At 61.6% G+C, this 20,223-nt stretch overlaps 1 protein-coding gene across 1 annotated transcript in view; it reads left to right on the top strand.

Moving 5' to 3' along the window:
- The window catches only part of STIM1 (stromal interaction molecule 1), a 79,704-nt gene extending 61,867 nt beyond the window's left edge, over positions 1-17,837 (top strand). Inside the window, exons 11-14 of the mRNA XM_079313122.1 lie at positions 1,628-1,863; positions 4,642-4,722; positions 8,157-8,439; positions 16,256-17,837. Coding sequence (XP_079169248.1) covers positions 1,628-1,863; positions 4,642-4,722; positions 8,157-8,439; positions 16,256-16,790 — 1,135 coding nt within the window. The 3' untranslated portion in view covers positions 16,791-17,837. The remainder of the gene's footprint in view (positions 1-1,627; positions 1,864-4,641; positions 4,723-8,156; positions 8,440-16,255) is intronic.
- Positions 17,838-20,223: the final 2,386 nt, after the last annotated feature.

Below are 20,223 nucleotides of genomic sequence, written 5' to 3'. Positions count from 1 at the left end.
CTGGGTACTTCAGCTACCGCTTCAGTTTTAAATTGCATAATTTCAATTCAATTTTTAAACATCCCCGGAATGGGAACAAGAAGTGTGTGCAGTGGCAGCACACCCAGCTGGGCTGTGCCCAGGGGGCTCAGGGCTCTGCTCCCTCATTGCCCCAGTGGCTCAGACCCCACTCCCCTCACTGCCCCACGTGTTTCAGGGCTGTGTCCTCCTGCTGCCTCAGTGGCTCACACCCTGCCCCCCACTGTCCCACATGCCCTGTTCCTGTCCGCCTCCTGTCCCCTGTCCCTGTCCCTCCTCTGTCCCACGTCCCCTGTCCCTGTCCCTGTTGCCCACATCCCCTGTCCTGTCCCACGTCCCCTGTCCCTGCTGCCCCATGTCCCCTGTCCCTGTCGCTGCCCCACATGCCCTGCCCCTGTCCCCTGTCCCTGTCCCCTGTCCCTGTCCCCGCTGTCCCTGTCCCCTGTCCCTGTCCCCATTCCCTGTCCCCCCATTCCCTGTCCCTGTCCCCCCGCCCCACGTGCCTGTCCCTGTCCCCATTCCCTGTCCCCCCATTCCCTGTCCCTGTCCCCCCCGCCCCACGTGCCTGTCCCTGTCCCCTGTCCCTGTCCCCGCTGTCCCTGTCCCCTGTCCCTGTCCCCATTCCCTGTCCCCTGTCCCTGTCCCCTGTCCCCATTCCCTGTCCCCTGTCCCTGTCCCCTGTCCCCTGTCCCCATTCCCTGTCCCCTGTCCCTGTCCCTGTCCCTGTCCCCTGTCCCTGTCCCCTGTCCCTGTCCCTGTCCCTGTCCCCTGTCCCTGTCCCTGTCCCCATTCCCTGTCCCTGTCCCCTGTCCCCTGTCCCTGTCCCTGTCCCTGTCCCCATTCCCTGTCCCTGTCCCCTGTCCCCTGTCCCCTGTCCCTGTCCCTGTCCCTGTCCCCTGTCCCCATTCCCTGTCCCTGTCCCTGTCCCCTGTCCCTGTCCCTGTCCCCTGTTCCTGTCCCCATTCCCTGTCCCTGTCCCCTGTCCCCTGTCCCTGTCCCCTGTCCCCATTCCCCGTCCCCTGTCCCTGTCCCCTGTCCCCATTCCCTGTCCCTGTCCCTTGTCCCTGTCCCTGTCCCCTGTCCCCTGTCCCTGTCCCTGTCCCCTGTCCCTGTCCCTGTCCCCTGTCCCCATTCCCTGTCCCTGTCCCTGTCCCCTGTCCCTGTCCCTGTCCCCTGTTCCTGTCCCCATTCCCTGTCCCTGTCCCTGTCCCTGTCCCCTGTCCCTGTCTCCTGTCCCTGTCCCCTGTCCCTGTCCCTGTCCCCTGTCCCTGTCCCTGTCCCTGTCCCTGTCCCCTGTCCCTGTCCCCATTCCCTGTCCCCTGTCCCCTGTCCCTGTCCCCATTCCCTGTCCCCTGTCCCTGTCCCCATTCCCTGTCCCCTGTCCCTGTCCCTGTCCCCTGTTCCTGTCCCCATTCCCTGTCCCTGTCCCTGTCCCTGTCCCCTGTCCCTGTCCCTGTCCCCTGTCCCTGTCCCTGTCCTCTGTCCCTGTCCCCTGTCCCTGTCCCCTGTCCCTGTCCCCTGTCCCTGTCCCTGTCCCCATTCCCTGTCCCCATTCCCTGTCCCCTGTCCCTGTCCCTGTCCCCCCGCCCCACGTGCCTGTCGCCCCCAGGCAGGCGCTGAGCGAGGTGACGGCGGCGCTGCGGGAGCGGCTGCACCGCTGGCAGCAGATCGAGCTGCTCTGCGGCTTCCAGATCGTCAACAACCCGGGCATCCCCTCGCTGGCCTCCGCCCTCAACATCGACCCGGGCTGGATGGGCCCCGCCCGCCACAACCCCGCACACCTCATCATCACCGACGACGTGGATGACCTGGACGAGGAGCTGGTGTCACCCCTGTCCATCCAATGTACGGCTGGGGTGGGAATGGGGATGGGGAATTGGGGATGGGGATGGGGATGGGATGGGAATGGGGATGGGGTGGGAATGGGGGATGAGGGATGGGGATGGGGATGGGGAATCGAGTGGGGAATGAGGGAGGGGAATTGGGAATGGGGATGGCATGGGGATGGGGAATGGGTATTGGGAATGGGGAATGGAGAATGGGAATGGAGAGCTCCCTGGGAATGGGAGTCACCTGGGAATGTGGGTTCCATGGGAATGGGGGGCTCCCTGGGAATAGGGGTTCCATGGGAATGGAGGCTCTCCTTGGGAATGGAGGTTTTGGAGACTTCCCTGGGAATGCAGCTCTGGGAACTCCCTGGGAGTGGGGGCTGTGTCTGCTGGGCTTGGGGGCTGTGACTAAGAGCAGACCTGGGTCTGTAGCTCTTCTGGGTCTGTAGCTCTCCTGGGTCTGTAGCTCTCCTGGGTCTCTAGCTCTCCTGGGTCTGTAGCTCTTCTGGGTCTGTAGCTCTTCTGGGTCTGTAGCTCTCCTGGGTCTGTAGCTCTCCTGGGTCTCTAGCTCTCCCGGGTCTCTAGCTCTCCTGGGTCTCTAGCTCTCCTGGGTCTGTAGCTCTCCTGGGTCTGTAGCTCTCCTGGGTCTCTAGCTCTCCTGGGTCTGTAGCTCTCCTGGGTCTCTAGCTCTCCTGGGTCTGTAGCTCTCCTGGGTCTCTAGCTCTCCCGGGTCTCTAGCTCTCCTGGGTCTCTAGCTCTCCTGGGTCTGTAGCTCTCCTGGGTCTCTAGCTCTCCCGGGTCTCTAGCTCTCCTGGGTCTCTAGCTCTCCTGGGTCTCTAGCTCTCCTGGGTCTGTAGCTCTCCCGGGTCTCTAGCTCTCCCGGGTCTCTAGCTCTCCTGGGTCTCTAGCTCTCCTGGGTCTCTAGCTCTCCTGGGTCTCTAGCTCTCCTGGGTCTCTAGCTCTCCCGGGTCTCTAGCTCTCCCGGGTCTGTAGCTCTCCTGGGTCTCTAGCTCTCCCGGGTCTCTAGCTCTCCCGGGTCTCTAGCTCTCCTGGGTCTGTAGCTCTCCTGGGTCTGTAGCTCTCCCGGGTCTCTAGCTCTCCCGGGTCTCTAGCTCTCCTGGGTCTGTAGCTCTCCTGGGTCTGTAGCTCTCCTGGGTCTCTAGCTCTCCCGGGTCTGTAGCTCTCCTGGGTCTCTAGCTCTCCCGGGTCTCTAGCTCTCCCGGGTCTCTAGCTCTCCTGGGTCTGTAGCTCTCCTGGGTCTCTAGCTCTCCTGGGTCTCTAGCTCTCCTGCATCAGGAGGGATGAATTGATCCAAGTTGGGGTTTCCATGCCCAAAGCCCAAAGCCCACAGCACATCAGGAGCATCCCTAAGAGGCCAGGCCCCACTGCTGGGGGAGTTTGCTTTGGAGCACTCCAGAAGTGGTCATTTGGAAATTGTTAATCAGCATTTCACTCTATCTGTGCTGCTCTGGTCTACTCAGTGATTCAAGCATTTACCAAAAAGCCCCAACCAAAGGTCTGGGTGGGCATGGCAGTGAGACAGGAGAGGGGATTATCCCAGTGTCCCCTTGGCCTGAGCACTTTGTTGAGGTTTAAAGGGCTCAAAGCTGCAGGACCTGCTGCATTTTGGGGGGAGCAGCAGCCTGCCAGCCTCTGCTCCCCAGCTCTGTGCAGGGCTTGGGTCACCCCAGGCACCTCCTGTCCCTCTTTGCTGGGAACAAGGAGCAGCAGCTCCCAGGGTGGCTGTCCCTGCTCTGCCAAGCCCAGATCCCACAGAGGGGGGCTGAGCATGGATCACCCTGTGCTGTGCCTCCCAGCTGAGCTCCTGGCCTGGGGGACACTGTCACTGTCACCTTCTCTGAGAAGCCTGGGCCCAGACCCTGCCCTGCTTCTCCCAGAAGGGCATTTCCCAAAGCTCAGAGAGCTGAAGGGCAGTGACAGTGAAGGGGGCACAGGGGCAGCACAGCCCCCTGATCCTGGCACTGCCATGGAATCATGGAATCACTGAGGGGACTGGAAGGACCTTAAATCCCATTTAATCCCATCCCATCCATGGCAGGGACACCTCCCACTGTCCCAAATCCCAGTGTCCAGCCTGGAACTGGGCACTGCCAGGGCTCCAGGGGCTGCTCTGGCCCACTCTGGATGATTTAATCCAGCCAGGGCAGTTTGGGGGAGCAGGAGGGTCTCAGGGCTGGCACCCTGTGCTGCAGGAGGTGCCCTGTGTGCCAGGGCCATGTCCCCTGGGGCTGGGGCTCAGCTCTGGGCAGGGCAGAGCTCTGGGGCTTTGGGCAGGGCAGGAGGAGCAGGGGTCCCTGCCTGTTCCCAGGGGGCTGAGCCACAGTTTGTGGGGTCAGGTGAGCTTGGGGACATCACAGCTTCAGGGAGCAGAGACCTCCTGCTCTTTGTCACACAGAATGGAGCTGGCATCTCTGAGAAAGCCCTGGCACAGCCCCAGCTGGGCTCTGAGCTTGGGCCAGTCCCAGCTGACACCTGAGCACCTCAGCTGGGCCAGGTGGGAGCCTTCAGCCCTGATTTCAGCCTCAGCTTCTTCCCAGTGTGCTGAGACATTTCCAGGGAGCATTTCCATCAGCCCAGAGCTGGGCAGAGCCTGTCCCCCCTCCCTGTACAGCGGGCACCCCAAAGCAAGGCAGCCTTTCCCTGTAGGATTCTCTTCCTCTGTACAAACCCTCAGGAGAGCAGTGCTGAGTTTCTCCTGGCCAGCTGTGTCTGAGGACCCGTGGTGCTTCTCCCAGTAAATGCATCTCTGTTTCCTGTCCCCTGGCTGCCCCAGATGCAGCCTGGCTCTGGGGGCGCAGGTGCAGCGACCGCTCCTCGCTGTCCTCGGAGGATCAGTCCCTCTGGAAATACCCTGGTTTGGTTCTCTTCAATTATATTTTCCTTGGTTTTTATTATTCTGCCCTCTGGCCTTTTGCTGGACTAAAATACATCCACCAGTTTTCCATCTTTCTGCCACGGGAACTAATGGCTGTGTCTGTCCTCACTGAGCCACCTGCACTAACCCCAGGGAGAGTCTGGTGGGATGAAGAATCTCAGCTGCAGCTGCTGGTGCAGTTAGGGAATCTGCAGGGTTGGACCCACTCCATTTCACCTGGAGATGGAGGTCTCAGTGAGGCCAGGAGGAGGGGACAGCATTCCCTGTCCCATCCCACCTCCTCCCTCCCCACAGGTGCTGCCAGTGCTGTGTTCCCTCAGCCCCTGAATTGATTTCTGAGCAGTGCCACCCCCTAGGGAAACCTGTCCCCTGTCCACAGGGGTGGCACCTCCTGGCCCTGGCTCCCCCTGGTGTGCCAGCCTCCAGCAGGGAGGGTTTTCCTTGGCATGCTGAGCAGGGAATCTGGGGAGTGCTGCTAGAAGTTGTGTCTGGAGGGTCTGGGGAGTGAGGTCCAGCCTGTGCTCCACAGCTCATTGCAGGGGAAATGCTGGAGAAGGAGAGCACAGAGGTGCTGATCTGGGAAATGAGGGCTGGAACACCAGGAAAAGAACAGGGAATCCACAGGGAAAAAAGAAACCTGCAGCAGAAAGCCAAAACCCCAGTGAGTTACTCTGCAGTCAGACCCCTGTGAATCCTCCACAGTGAGATTCCCAAATTGGAATTGCAGCTCTGGAGCTGAAAATCTTGCAATAGGAGGTGGAGGGTGTAAAAGTCCAGGTGCATGGATGGGCACTGTAGGGAACAAGGAGCAGCAAACCTGAGCAGGGGGAAAGGCTGGGATTCACCCTGGGGGTGTGGGAACAGCCAAGCTGCCAGAATTATTCCTTCTTCCACTGGAAATGTGTCCCTGTGGATCCTTCAGCCCTGAGTCATTGTGCCAGAGGAGCCCTGTGTGTCCAGCTGGGAGTTCCCAGAGCAGGGGTTGCTGATTCTTCTATTCCCAAAGGAGCTCTCCTCCTGCTCCATTTCTGAACTTTCCTGTCTCTGCATCTTTTTAACCCATCTGTACATTAATTTCTTATGCACATAAGAAATCCTGAGCAGTCCTGAACACCTTATCTCCTGCCAAGGGAGGAACATCTTGTGTGGAAGGGCAGCAGGGGGCTGGGATGAAGCCAGGTTTGGGATGGGCTGCAGCCCTGGGGTCCCTGAGGGGAGCATTGCCAGGGCCCTGGGGCAGTGTGGGGCACAGGCAGCTGCTCAGGGATTGCTCCACCTCAGCCAGGTGTGCCCACTGGGCTGAGACATCCCCAGGAGCTTTGAGGGCAGCTCAGGAGCTGTGCTGGGGCTTAAAGGACATTCCCACATGGGCCCCCAAACCAGGGGGATTGGCAGCCAGAGGAGAACATTCCTCAGCTGATCACAGCTCATGGAACAGGCTGGGAGCAGCTGGGGCACTGGGGCCGGTTCAGGCATGGAGGAGTCAGGAATGAATCCCAGAAACTCTGGGCTGGAGGGACCCCAAATGCCCCCCAGTGCCACCCCTGCCATGGCAGGGACACCTCCCACTGTCCCAGTGTCCAGCCCCAGTGTCCAGCCTGGCCTTGGGCACTGCCAGGGATCCAGGGGCAGCCACAGCTGCTCTGGGCACCCTGTGCCAGCCCTGCCCACCCTGCCAGGGAACAATTCCTGCCCAGGATCCTCAACCCCAATATTTTCAACCAACCAGGGAACTGCCCATCCCTCTAAGTGTCCCAGGCCAGGCTGGACACTGGGGCTGGAGCAGCCTGGGGCAGTGGGAGGTGTCCCTGTCATGGCAGGGTGGGATGGATGGGATGGGATTTAAGGTCCCTCAGCCATTCTGGGATGGAGCAGAGCTGAGCTCTGGCACTGGAGCTGCAGGTGCCAGCACTGACCTGCTCACCTGAGGTTCCTGCTCTGGGCTCTGCAGGTGCCTCCAGGCAGCAGGGCTGGAGCCATCAGGGGGTGGGGTGGCCCTGGAAGTGCCCAGCTGTGGCTCTCCAGGAGGGGTGGTGGCTCCAGGAATCCCACAGCCACTCTCTGTGTCAGGCAAGATGCTCAGATAAGGTGTTCAGAGGCACCTACATCAGCAATGCTGGACTTTCCATGGGCTGGGCATTAATCCAGCATGTTCAGCACCAGCTGCAAGCTGCTTCTGCATTAAACAGCCTTAACTGCTGGCAGGGGTGGGGCAGGGATGGTGGCACTGGGCAGTGGGATGGTGCTGCTGGGGCAGGGATGGTGGCACTGGGCAGTGGGATGGTGCTGCTGGGGCAGGGGTGGTGCCATTGGGACTGGGATGGTGCCAGTGGGACTGGGACAGTGGGGTGGTACTGGTGGGATAGGGATGGTGGGACAGGGGCAGTGGGGTGGTGCTGGTGGGATGGTGCCAGCAGGATAGTGCCAGTAGGACTGGAATGGTGGGACAGTGCCAGTGGGATGGCACCAATGGGACAGTGCCAGTGGGGTGGCATCAGTGGGACAGTATTGATGGGATGGCACCAGTGGAATTGCACTGATGGGATGAAATTGTTGGGATGGCACTGGTGGGATGGTGCTAATGGGATGGCACTGGTGGGATGGCACTGGTGGGACAATACCAGTGGGATTGCACTGGTGGGATGGCACTGGTGGGATGGTGCCAATGGGCTGTCCCTGTCAGTCTGTCCCTGTCAGTCTGTCCCCGCAGTGTGTCCCTGTCAGTGTGTCCCCGCAGTGTGTCCCTGTCAGTCTGTCCCTGTCAGTCTGTCCCCACAGTGTGTCCTTGTCAGTCTGTCCCGCATGGCAGGGCCCGTGCCCACGCTGTCCATGTCAGTCTGTCTGTGTCAGTCTGTCCCTGTCAGTCTGTCCGTGTCAGTCTGTCCATGTCAGTCTGTCCCTGTCAGTCTGTCCCCGCAGTGTGTCCTGTCAGTCTGTCCCTGTCAGTCTGTCCCTGCAGTGTCCGTGTCAGTCTGTCCCTGTCAGTCTGTCCCCGCAGTCTGTCCCTGTCAGTCTGTTCCTGTCAGTCTGTCCCCGCAGTCTGTCCCTGTCAGTCTGTCCCACCCTGGCAGGCCCGTGCCCACGCTGTCCCTGTCAGTCTGTCCGTGTCAGTCTGTCCCCGCAGTCTGTCCCCGCAGTCTGTCCGTGTCAGTCTGTCCCTGTCAGTCTGTCCCTGTCAGTCTGTCCCCGCAGTGTGTCCTGTCAGTCTGTCCCTGTCAGTCTGTCCCTGCAGTGTCCGTGTCAGTCTGTCCCCACAGTCTGTCCGTGTCAGTCTGTCCGTGTCAGTCTGTCCCCGCAGTCTGTCCCCGCAGTCTGTCTGTGTCAGTCTGTCCCCGCAGTCTGTCCCCGCAGTCTGTCCCCGCAGTCTGTCCCACCCTGGCAGGCCCGTGCCCACGCTGTGGTTTCTCTTGCAGCCCCGGCGGTGGCCAGCGGCGTGCGGCAGCGCCTGGTGGAGCCGGCGGCGCAGCAGAGGTTGGTAGAGGGCGCGGTGCCGGCGCCCAGCCCGAGCTCCGGACACGGCCCCGCGCCGGGCCCCCGCTGCTGCTGCTCCTCAGCCGCCTCCAGTGCTCCCGCTTGCCATCTCCACCCCATCTATTACCATCACACCACCTCTTATTTCCTCCAGATGGACTCCATCCCCGACCTGCCCCCTCCCGATGTCACCTCTGGAGCTGCCTGTCGCACTGGGAGCTTTGGGTATATTGCTGTTTCTTCTCCTGCCTGCCCACCTCACGCTTGCTGGGTGCTCTTCTCTCCCCTGCTGCTGCCCTGCTCTCAGACCTTTGTTCCGTGATTCCCCTGCTTCTGTTCCCTCCCGAGCTGCTGGAGCCTCTGAGGAGGATCCCACGGGGCATTGCTGAGCTGCTCTGCTGTTGTTTTACTGTGGCTGAGCAAATGAGAATTCCCAGTGTTCCCTAAATGAGGGGATGTGAGCAGGCAACAAACTGATCACCAGACCTGGCCTGATTGAAGCCTGGGCCTCGTGGGTCCTCACGAGTGAAGTGCAAACAGAGCCTGATGGCTGGGACCAGAGGTAGCAGTAGGAGAAACTTGGGATGGTTTTCAGAGTGGCAGTTCAGGAATGTGTTCTGCAGTGACCCCACCTCCGTTCTGGTAGGGATGAGGAACAGGGGTGTTCAGGCTAAGGAATGTCTGAGGAGGGAGTTGGAGCTGCTTTTGTTGGCTTTAGCTTGGTCCCTTTCAGATGGAGAGCTGGCACATCCCAGGGACAGGTTATCCTCCATCCCTAAACCCAGTTATCCTCCATCCCTAACTCCCAGTTATCCTCCATCCCCAACTCCAGTTATCCTCCATCCCTAAACCCCAGTTATCCCCCATCCCTAAACCCCAGTTATCCTCCATCCCCAAATCCCAGAGCTGTCCCAGCTCGCTGTGCTGCTGACAGGGAGGAGCAGGAGTCCTGCCTGGTGCTCCAGGGGTCCTGCCAGGGGTCAGGTGTGTGTGATGTGTTCCAAGCAGAGGATCAGGTTTCTCAGGTGGCTCTCACCTGAGTGAGACCCTGCCAGCCTCATCCCATGGGGTCAGGGTGCAGCCAAGTGCCCAGGTGTGTCCCTGCAGGTGAGGGATCCCCAGGCTCAGTGGGATCTGAGCTCTGGCCCCAGATGTTCCAGGTGAGGGATCCCCTGGCTCAGTGGGATCTGAGCTCTGGCCCCAGATGTTCCAGGTGAGGGATCCCCTGGCTCAGTGGGATCTGAGCTCTGGCCCCAGGTGAGGGATCCCCTGGCTCAGTGGGATCTGAGCTCTGGCCCCAGGTGAGGGATCCCCTGGCTCAGTGGGATCTGAGCTCTGGCCCCAGGTGAGGGATCCCCTGGCTCAGTGGGATCTGAGCTCTGGCCCCAGGTGAGGAATCCTCTGGCTCAGTGGGATCTGAGCTCTGGCCCCAGATGTTCCAGGTGAGGAATCCTCTGGCTCAGTGGGATCTGAGCTCTGGCCCCAGATGTTCCAGGTGAGGAATCCTCTGGCTCAGTGGGATCTGAGCTCTGGCCCCAGATGTTCCAGGTGAGGGATCCCCTGGCTCAGTGGGATCTGAGCTCTGGCCCCAGGTGAGGGATCCCCTGGCTCAGTGGGATCTGAGCTCTGGCCCCAGATGTTCCAGGTGAGGGATCCCCTGGCTCAGTGGGATCTGAGCTCTGGCCCCAGATGTTCCAGGTGAGGGATCCCCTGGCTCAGTGGGATCTGAGCTCTGGCCCCAGATGTTCCAGGTGAGGGATCCCCTGGCTCAGTGGGATCTGAGCTCTGGCCCCAGGTGAGGGATCCCCTGGCTCAGTGGGATCTGAGCTCTGGCCCCAGGTGAGGGATCCCCTGGTTTAGTGGGATCTGAACTCTGGCCCCAGATGTTCCAGGTGAGGAATCCTCTGGCTCAGTGGGATCTGAGCTCTGGCCCCAGGTGAGGAATCCTCTGGCTCGGTGGGATCTGAGCTCTGGCCCCAGATGTTCCAGGTGAGGAATCCTCTGGCTCAGTGGGATCTGAGCTCTGGCCCCAGGTGTCCCAGGCACTCCCTGCAGGCAGGGAGGGCTGTGATGGTTCAGGGAGTCCTGTCCCTGCCAGGTGCTGCCTGTGGCCCTGCACAGCTCATTCCATCTCTGCTCCATGCTTTCTCCATGGCACAATTACAAACACTCCCCTGATGCTCAGGATTGGGGAGCAGGCTGCTGGGAGAAGGCTGAAGGGTCTGGGTGAGGCAGAGGATGAGAGATGTCCTTCCATTGTTTCTCCAGGCAGGGAAACATTCCCAGTCACATCTTCACCCATCCCAGCACATTGTCCCATTATCCCCTTACCTGGGGGTGCCTCTGCCCCCAGGTGCTGGTTCCCAGTCCCTGGTTTGGCTGTTCCACCCCCTCCCTGCCCCTGTGTCAGAGCTGAGCAGCCCCAGGCACATTCTGGAGTCTGGAATAACGAGGGGGAAATCCCTGCACCTGCTCCACAATGGAGAATTAAAGAGCAGCATCTCAGTTAATTCAGTGATGGTTGGTTGGGGATGATGATGAGAAGCAGGGTAATTAATTAACTCCTGCCCGTGGGAGCTCAGCTGCAGCTGTCCCAGTTGGACTGGGAGTGCTGCTGGTCCTTGCTTCCATTGCCTCCCTGATCTGCACCCTGGCAGCCTGGGGCTCGTGCCCTGTGTCCAGAGGAGCTGCTGAAATGTGATTTATTTCCACATGGAATTAATTCCTGCCCAGGACAAAGCCTGAATCCCTGCAGACCCCTGGGAGAGGCAGAGGGAAATGGGATCTGCTGTGGGCAGGGCAGAGCACGGTGCCAGAGGTCATTGGGAGGGAATGAGTGGGGTCAGAGCCCCCTGTCACCCTGGGTCCAGCAGCACTGTCCCCTCCCTGCTCCCTGCAAAGCCTGGCCAGTGCTGGGGTCAGCACAGCAGGCAGCTGCCCTCATCCATCCCTGCTCAGCCCAGCAGCAAGAGGCAGAGCTGGCTGATGATGATCAGGGATGAGGTTTTGTGACTGTTGTTTCATCCAGCTGCATCATTAGCAGATCTGCTGTGATGCACCCCAAAAGCACTGCTGCTCCTCCTGCACCCCTGCATCCCTGCAGCTGCACAGCCACAGGGGAGGCTCAGAGAGGCCCCCAGAGCAGAGCAGAGCCCTGGGGATCCCTGGCAGAGGGAATGTGCCACCCTGGGGCTGCTGGAGCTCCTTGGGCTCTGCCCCATCCAGCAGAGCCAAGGCTGGGCAGAGCTCACAGGGGAAACCTCTCCAAGGAGCTGGGGGTCCCTGTGCCCAGAGTGCAGCTGGGGCCCCCTGGCAGGGACCCCCCCTCACCTCCTCACTCTCTGCTTCTCTTTTGCAATTGGCTTCAGAGGATCCTGCAGCAATAAGGTCAGAGCGGCTCCGGGCTGGGGGGAGAGGGGCTGGGGGCTGGGGGTGCACAGAGCTCTGTGCTGCCAGGGCCTGCCCAGGGGGTCACTGCTGGGGCTGGGAGAACAGCACCACATCCCCACATCCCCAGATCCCTGCTCCCAGCAGGGAGGGGGGCTCAGGGAAGGAGAGAGGCAGGAACGCAGGGAAATGAGGAACTCCCAGCTCCTGCAAGGGAGGAAGCTGCTGTTGGCTTTGTGTGGAGGCTGTGCCAAGCTCAGCCCCACAGCACATTTGGGATTTTGCCATAAGAAAAGCCCTGGTGGCCTGTGCACACAGCCCAGCAGCCAAGGCCAGGCACAGAGGGGGAGGCAGCAGGGCTCTGTGCTGCTGGGGCACGGCCAGGGCAGCTCCTGAGCACCCAGACACGTCCCTCATGGGCTGCAGGGCTGGGGAAACACAGCAGCTTGTTCTTCATCCTCCTCCTCCTGCTCCTCCCCTGCTCCTCCACTCCCAGGCTTTCTGTCTCCAGCCTTTCCTTATTCCATGCTTTGCTCTCTGCTTCTCTGTTTGCCATCCCCATCTCCCCTCCCTCCCTGCTGGCTGGATCCTCTGGGTGGGATTAAGGCAGGAGGAAGCAGATCCATGGTGCCTGAGGCAGGTGGGTGCTGGCAGGAGCTCTGTGCAGGTGGTGGGAGGGTCTGGATCCATGGAGAAGAGCAGGGAACACTGCTGGGGGGGAGGAAGGTCCCAGGTGTTTCCCTGTCCAGGAGGGATGAGCTGGCAGGGGCTCCTGCTGCTCTGCAGAAGCTTCTCTGCCCCCTTCCTGGGGTGCCATCCTGTACTCTGGGACAGCTTTTCCTCTTGAAAATGTGCAGGAACAGTTCAGGAGCATAATCCTTGTGGAAATGAGTGGGATACAGGCTGAGCCTCATCCAGGGTGATGGCAGCACCCTGGGAATGCCCTTCCCTCCCTCTTGTGCTGCCATGGGCTCAGGGGTGGCCACTCCTCGTGCTGAGCCTGTCCCAGCCACTGTGACCCTGGGGATCCTGTCCCTGCTCTTGTGCACTTGTGGGAACCACCAGGGAAAGTCTCATTTGGGGCTGAAGAAAATCCCAGGAGTTCCTGGCCATTGATACTCAGCTCCTAAGACAACAGGAGGAATGCAGGAAGTGCCTGTGCCAGCTCTCCTGGTCTGTGAGGTGTCCCCTGGGCTGTCCCTGCCATGGTGGCTGTGTCCTGGGTGCCAGGGGGTGCCCAGAGCCTGGCACAGCAGGGTGGGCACTGCTGCTGCTCTGTGGGTGCTGCTGCCACCAGCTCTTCCCCGTGTCCCCCAGGAATCACAGCTGGAGAGGTTGTGTATGAGCAGAGTTGGAATATTGGGAATTGAGTTCTCTTGGGCATCAGCTCCTGCAGGGCCCAGGATCCCCAAAACAGCCACAGCAGGAATGGGGACAGCACCCCCAGCCCCTGTGCAGAGAGAGTGACCAAGGATCCCCAAAACAGCCACAGCAGGAGTGGGGACAGCACCCCCAGCCCCTGTGCAGAGAGAGTGACCAAGGATCCCCAAAACAGCCACAGCAGGAGTGGGGACAGCACCCCCAGCCCCTGTGCAGAGAGAGTGACCAAGGATCCCCAAAACAGCCACAGCAGGAGTGGGGACAGCACCCCCAGCCCCTGTGCAGAGAGAGTGACCAAGGATCCCCAAAACAGCCACAGCAGGAGTGGGGACAGCACCCCCAGCCCCTGTGCAGAGAGAGTGACCAAGGATCCCCAAAACAGCCACAGCAGGAGTGGGGACAGCACCCCCAGCCCCTGTGCAGAGAGAGTGACCAAGGATCCCCAAAACAGCCACAGCAGGAATAGGGACAGCACCCCCAGCCCCTGTGCTGCAGGGAGGGCAGTCCCAGGAGGTGACACAGTGGCCCTGCCCTGTCCTGTCCCACCTCCCAGCAGGACCAGCTGTCCTGGGATCAGGTTCCCAGGAAGAAATCCCTGCAGGAGCAGAGCTTGGCTCCCACTGCTGCTGTCATGTGCTGCTCACACTGCCAGGATGGCTCTGGTCCTGTTCCTGCACACTGCAGGGCCTGCAGCAGAGCCCACAAGGAGCACTCACCCTCCTCACACATCCTTGAAGTCTCCTCACTGGAAAGAATTCCACTTTATTTGCTGCTCTCTGGCTGTTTTAAAGGATTTCTATCGCCCTCACTTGGATGGCTCCTGTGGCAGCCAGGAGTGTTGGATTTCCTGGGGGAGAAGATGGAGTTGGGACACTGATGGGGAAGGGATGGGCTGTTGCTGTGCCCAGGGCACAATGGGTCCCTCTGGGCCCTCCCAGCTCCTCCTTGAGCAGTCTGGAGCTGGCCCTGCATCCCTGCCAGGATCCACCCTGCCTGCCCCTGGTCCTGCCTCTGAGCAGCACCATTCCTGTGCTGTCCTGTTTGAGGGACAGGTGTTTGCCAATAAAGGCAGAAACCTCTCTTTGAAATGCACAGTGTAAACCCTCTCCCTCCAAATTATTATTATTTTTGAAATTAAGGGGCTCTCAGGCAAAGAGATGGGAATTAGGAATAACAGTTCTTTCCTAGGACAATTCAAATAGCAATGCAGCATTACACAGAACAATCCCAACCCTGCCAGAGTCAGAATCCAAGCTGGCACAGTCAGTCAGTCAGGGTGGTGGCTCATCTGGACAGAAGAAGCTGCAGGCAGAGCTCAGAGCCCCTGGCAGGGCCTGAAGGGATCCAGGAGAGCTGGAGAGGGACTGAGGACAAGGCAGGGAGGGACAGGACACAGGGAATGGAGGGACAGAGACAGGGAATGGAGGGACAGGACACAGGGAATGGAGGGACAGAGACAGGGAATGGAGGGACAGAGACAGGGAATGGAGGGACAGACACAGGGAATGGAGGGACAGGACACAGGGAATGGAGGGACAGGACACAGGGAATGGAGGGACAGGACACAGGGAATGGTTCCCACTGCCAGGGGGCAGGGCTGGGTGGGAATTGGGCAGGAATTGTTCCCTGGCAGGGTGGGCAGGGCTGGCACAGCTGTGGCTCCCCTGGATCCCTGGCAGTGCCCAAGGCCAGGCTGGACACTGGGGACAGTGGGAGGTGTCCCTGCCCATGGCAGGGGGTCACTGGGTGATCCTCACGGTACCTGCTCACCCAAACCAGTCTGGGATTCTGCCCATCTGCCCAGGTGGTTCCCCCATCTCCTGCTCGCTGCAGGTGCTGGTGGTGCTGCGGGGATGCTCGGGGGCTCGGGCAGGTTGGGTGGCCCGTGCAGGGTGTGTGCCAGGAGCAGAGCTCAGGGGTGCAGGGAGAGGCACAGACAGCTCAGCACCTCCCATCCATCTCCTCCCCGCTGTCGCTTCTCTGCCCTCGCTCCTGTCCTTCCCATCCCGCTCCCATCCCGCTCCCCCCGTGCCTGGGGACCCCCGCCCCCGTGTCCGGGCACTGCCGGGGGCCGGGAGGAGCGAGCTGTGACTTGTCATTTCCCGAGCCCCCGCAGCACGGGCTGGGCACAGAGCGGAGCCGCGGCGGGGCCGGCGCAAATTCCGCCGGGGTCGGGGCGGGGCGGGGGCGCGGGACCCTCGGGGGGTCCGGGGGGGACACCGGGACTGGGGCGAGCTGGGAGCCGTGGGGCGGGGCGAGGCTCCAACCTGCTTCTGGAGATATATATATATATATATATAATATAATATATAGATTATATTTAATTAATATATATAATATAGATTATATAGATTGTGTATATATATAGATTGCACATATCATCTATATATTATGTAGATTATCTATATTATATATAGATTATATATATTATACACATAATATATATAATATATTATATATAGATATATATTATACACATTATTTATGTATTTGTGTCCTCGCTCCCTCCAGCTGCTCGGGGAGCTGGAAGGTGAGCCTGAGCCGGCATGCCTTGAGCCTGGGGGATCCCTCAGATTATATAGATTATTTATATATATTATATATATATATATAATGCATGTGTATCCTCGCTCCCTCAGCTCTCAGGTAGCTGGCGATGAGCCTGAGCGGGCAGCCCCGAGCCTGGGGGGCAGAGCCGGGGGGCAGAGCCCGGGGGGCAGAGCCGGGGCGGGCAGAGCCGGGACGGGCAGAGCCGGGTGTCAGAGCCGGGGGTCAGAGCCGGGGCGGGCAGAGCCGGGGGTCAGAGCCGGGGGTCAGAGCCGGGGCGGGCAGAGCCCGGGGGGCAGAGCCGGGGGTCAGAGCCGGGGGTCAGAGCCGGGGGTCAGAGCCCGGGGGTCAGAGCCGGGGGGCAGAGCCGGGACGGGCAGAGCCCGGGGGGCAGAGCCCGGGGGTCAGAGCCGGGGGGCAGAGCCGGGACGGGCAGAGCCCGGGGGGCAGAGCCGGGGGGCAGAGCCGGGGGTCAGAGCCCGGGGGCAGAGCCGGGGCGGGCAGAGCCCGGGGTCAGAGCCCGGGTGTCAGAGCCGGGGGTCAGAGCCCGGGTGTCAGAGCCCGGGGGTCAGAGCCGGGGGGCAGAGCCGGGGCGGGCAGGGTCTCCCTGCCGGCCGCACCCTGCGGTCCCCCGGCCGCCGCCGCCCGAGCGCGCGGGTCCGAGCGGGCCGGGTTGGCTCTGACCCGGCGCTGTCCGTCCGTGTGTCCGTCCCTGTCTCCCTCGCAGAGATTTGGCTCGCTCCGACTCCGACTCGTGCATCCCGCAGCTGAGCGAGCAGCCGCGCATCCCCAGCGCGGCGCGGCTGCTGGCGGCGCGGCCCGCGCTGCTGAGCCGCTCCGTGGAGGAGCCCGCGCCCACCCACAACGGCGGGGGCCGCCCCGGGGAGCCCCCCGCGCTGGCGGCGCTGCAGGAGCACCGCCTGCCCGAGAGCCCCGCGGCGATGAAGAAGATGATGATGGCGAACCACGGCATGGAGAAGTGCTCCAGCCTGGGGGAGATCAGCCACCCCCCGGCGGCGGCCGGCAGGGCCAGCAGCCACTCGGATTCGTCGCGGTCGCACAGCCCCAGCTCCACCGAGCCCGACACCCCCTCCCCCATCTCTGACTGCCGGCCCGGCGGCGCCAGGAACACCCGCATCCCGCAGCTGGCCAACAAGAAGAGCCCGGGGGACGAGGACAGCAGCCTGACGGGCGACGAGGTTGACCTGGGCCAGAGCAAGAAAAAGTTCCCCCTAAAGATCTTCAAGAAGCCCAAGAAGTAATGGGGGGAGGGGGGGGGGGGACGGGACACCCCCGGACGCGTCCCCGCCGGGCCCGGGGCCGCACCCCGAGTCCCCCCCGGCGCCGGCACGGCAGGAGCTATTTAAACTTATTTATTTCCTCATCTCCGAGACGAAAAAAAAGCGGCGAGGCCGCCGCTCCCCCGGGAGCAGAGCCGCCCCTGCCCTCCGCCCGCTGCGCCCGCCTTCGCTGTGCATGGCTTCCAGTTACTGCTGCTCCGCTCAGCCACAAGGCCTTTGGGTTTGGTTTCAATGTGGTTTTGTTTTATTTTTTTATTTTATTTCATTTTTTATCGTTGTTACCGATTCGTTTTCCTGCCTCCTCCAACGTTTTTGCACAGGCTGATGGAGGGTCGGGGCTGCTCGGCTCCCCCCGGGGTGGCTCCCCCTCATTTCCCCGAGTCCCTTTGCCTGCCCGGGGACGGGGGTCCCGTCCCGAGCAGCTCTGGCTCTGCCCTTGCCGGTACTCGTGTGCTCCCGGGGGCTGTCCTCGTGTCCGGGGAGGTGGGGACACCAGGGGAGGAGCCCATCCCTGTCCTCCGCAGTGCCCTGCCCTCCTCCGGACCCTGGGGACCCTGGTGACAAGGGACAGTGAGGGAGGGGCCATCGGTGCCAGCTCCAGCTGTCACAAACGCACCAAGAGCAGGGGGCTGTCCCCGTGTCCCCTGTCCTGGCTGGGCAGGGGCACGGGGGGCTCTGCAGGGCAGGGGGCAGGCTGTGCCCGGGTGGCAGGACCATGGCAGGGCCGGTGCTGGGGGCTCTGTGCCCTCCTGGCTCCCACAGCAGGGTCCCCCTGCCCTGAGGCCACCCCGGGGTGGCTGTGCCAGCCCGTGCCCGCTGCCAGCACAGCCCGTCCCGGCTCTCAGCCCGTCCTGAGCCGCTCCCAGGGGCTCTCCCGTCCTCCCTCAGCACATGGTGGGTCACACCCTGCTGCTCACAGCCCCTGCCTCGCCTGGGCTGTCCCCATCACCTTCCCCCAGCCACTGAGCAGCGACTTGGCTGAGTGCCACTCCCTCCTGGGGCTGAGCCTGCCCCATCCCTGCTCCATCCCTGAGCTGAGCCTGGGCTGGGGGATGAGCTCTGACCCATCCCTGAGCTGAGCCTGGGCTGAGGAATGAGCCCTGACCCATCCCTGGGCTGAGCCTGGGCTGGGGGATGAGCCCTGCTCCATCCCTGCTCCATCCCTGCTCCATCCCTGCTCCATCCCTGCCCCATCCCTGCCCCATCCCTGCTCCAGGCACTGCCCCATCCCTGCTCCAGGCACTGCCCCATCCCTGCTCCATCCCTGCCCCATCCCTGCTCCATCCCTGCCCCATCCCTGCCCCATCCCTGCCCCATCCCTGCCCCATCCCTGCCCCATCCCTGCTCCATCCCTGCCCCATCCCTGCTCCATCCCTGCCCCATCCCTGCCCCATCCCTGCCCCATCCCTGCCCCATCCCTGCCCCATCCCTGCTCCATCCCTGCTCCACTCCTGCTCCATCCCTGCCCCATCCCTGCCCCATCCCTGCCCCATCCCTGCTCCATCCCTGCTCCACTCCTGCTCCATCCCTGCCCCATCCCTGCTCCACTCCTGCTCCATCCCTGCCCCATCCCTGCTCCATCCCTGCTCCATCCCTGCTCCATCCCTGCCCCATCCCTGCCCCATCCCTGCCCCATCCCTGCCCCATCCCTGCCCCATCCCTGCTCCATCCCTGCTCCATCCCTGCTCCATCCCTGCCCCATCCCTGCTCCATCCCTGCCCCATCCCTGCCCCATCCCTGCTCCATCCCTGCCCCATCCCTGCCCCATGCCTGCTCCATGCCTGCTCCATCCCTGCCCCATCCCTGCCCCATCCCTGCCCCATCCCTGCCCCATCCCTGCCCCATCCCTGCTCCATCCCTGCCCCATCCCTGCTCCATCCCTGCCCCATCCCTGCTCCATCCCTGCCCCATCCCTGCTCCATCCCTGCCCCATCCCTGCCCCATCCCTGCTCCAGGCACTGTTCCCACCCCCAGGCTGAGCCCTGCTCCCCCCCTTGCCCCCAGCCCCTGCAGGAGCACCCCCAGCCCAGGGCTGCCAGGGGAGCCCCCTTGTCCCCCTACCACCCCACTGGGGGCGTTTTCCTGGCACCAGGTGACCCCTGACCCAGGTCCCTGTCACCCCCTGCATCCCGGGGGGAGGGGGCTGCTCCTGCCAGCAGAGGAGGGGGAGTCACCGTGGGGGAGGAAGAGGAGGCCGGGCAGAGTCCCCCCTGAGGCCTTGCTTTATGCCAGAGTAATATATTTGTGTCTTGACAATTCAGGAAGGGCTACAAAGGTGTTTTTTTTGTTCCGTAGGTGGGAGTTAAACAATTTCATTGTTGCTTTGGGATAACTGAAAAATTCCTCTCAATGACTTTCAAGTGCCTGCATTTCCCTGGGGGCAGGGGGGAGAAGCTCAGCCACAGCCAGGGCTGCTGCCTGGGCACCCCAATTCTGGGGGCACCCCAATTCTGGGGGTACCCCAATCAGTGGGCACCCCAATCAGTGGGCACCCCAATTCATGGGCAACCTGATTTTGTATGCAACCCAGTTCTGGAGGCACCCCAGTTTTGGGGGCACCCCAATTTGTGGGCACCCCAGTTCGTGGGCACCCCAGTTCTGGGGGCACCCCAGTTCATGGGCACCCTGATTTCACAGGCACCCCAATTCTGGGAAAATCCTGATTTGTGTGCACCCCAATTCTGGGGAACCTCAGTTTGTGGGCACCCCGATTTTGTGGGCACCCTGATTCGTGGGCACCCCAATTCATGGGCACCCTAGTTTATGGGCATCCCAGATTGTGGGCATCCTGATTTCACAGGCACCCCAATTCTGGGAAAACCCTGATTTGTGTGCACCCCAATTCTGGGGGAACCTCAGTTTGTGGGCACCCTGATTCTGGGTCACCCCAGTTCATGGGTACCCTGATTCTGGGGCACCCCAATTCTGGGGCACCCCAGTTCATGGGCACCCCAATTCTGGGTCACCCCAGTTCTGGGGCACCCCAGTTCATGGGCACCCCGATTCTGGGGCACCCCAGTTCATGGGCACCCCGATTCTGGGTCACCCCTATTCTGGGGCACCCCGATTCTGGGGCACCCCTCTGTCCCGGGCAGGGCCCCCCGGAGCGGGGCTGGGGGTCGGGGCTGGAGCTGCTTGTGGTGGCAGAGAGCTGTGGATGCTTCTGGAGAAGGGCTTGGGGATCCACCAACGGTTGACACATCTGCCAACTCTTGATTTAAGGTGGTTTTTTGTTTTGGTTTTTTTTTTTTTGTTTTTTTGTCATTTCATAAAACTTTTCAATCCAATAAAGCATGTAGTCTATTTTACGAGCTGCTGGCTGCTGCTCTCTTCTTCCAGCACAGAGGGATGGGGGCATTTTCCTTCTTTTCCAGTCAAACAGAGGCAACACCCC

The sequence above is a fragment of the Erithacus rubecula genome (assembly GCF_903797595.1).
Source record: "Erithacus rubecula genome assembly, chromosome: 1".
NCBI classification, from domain to species: domain Eukaryota; kingdom Metazoa; phylum Chordata; class Aves; order Passeriformes; family Muscicapidae; genus Erithacus; species Erithacus rubecula.
This window is presented reverse-complemented; position numbering and strand designations above follow the sequence as displayed.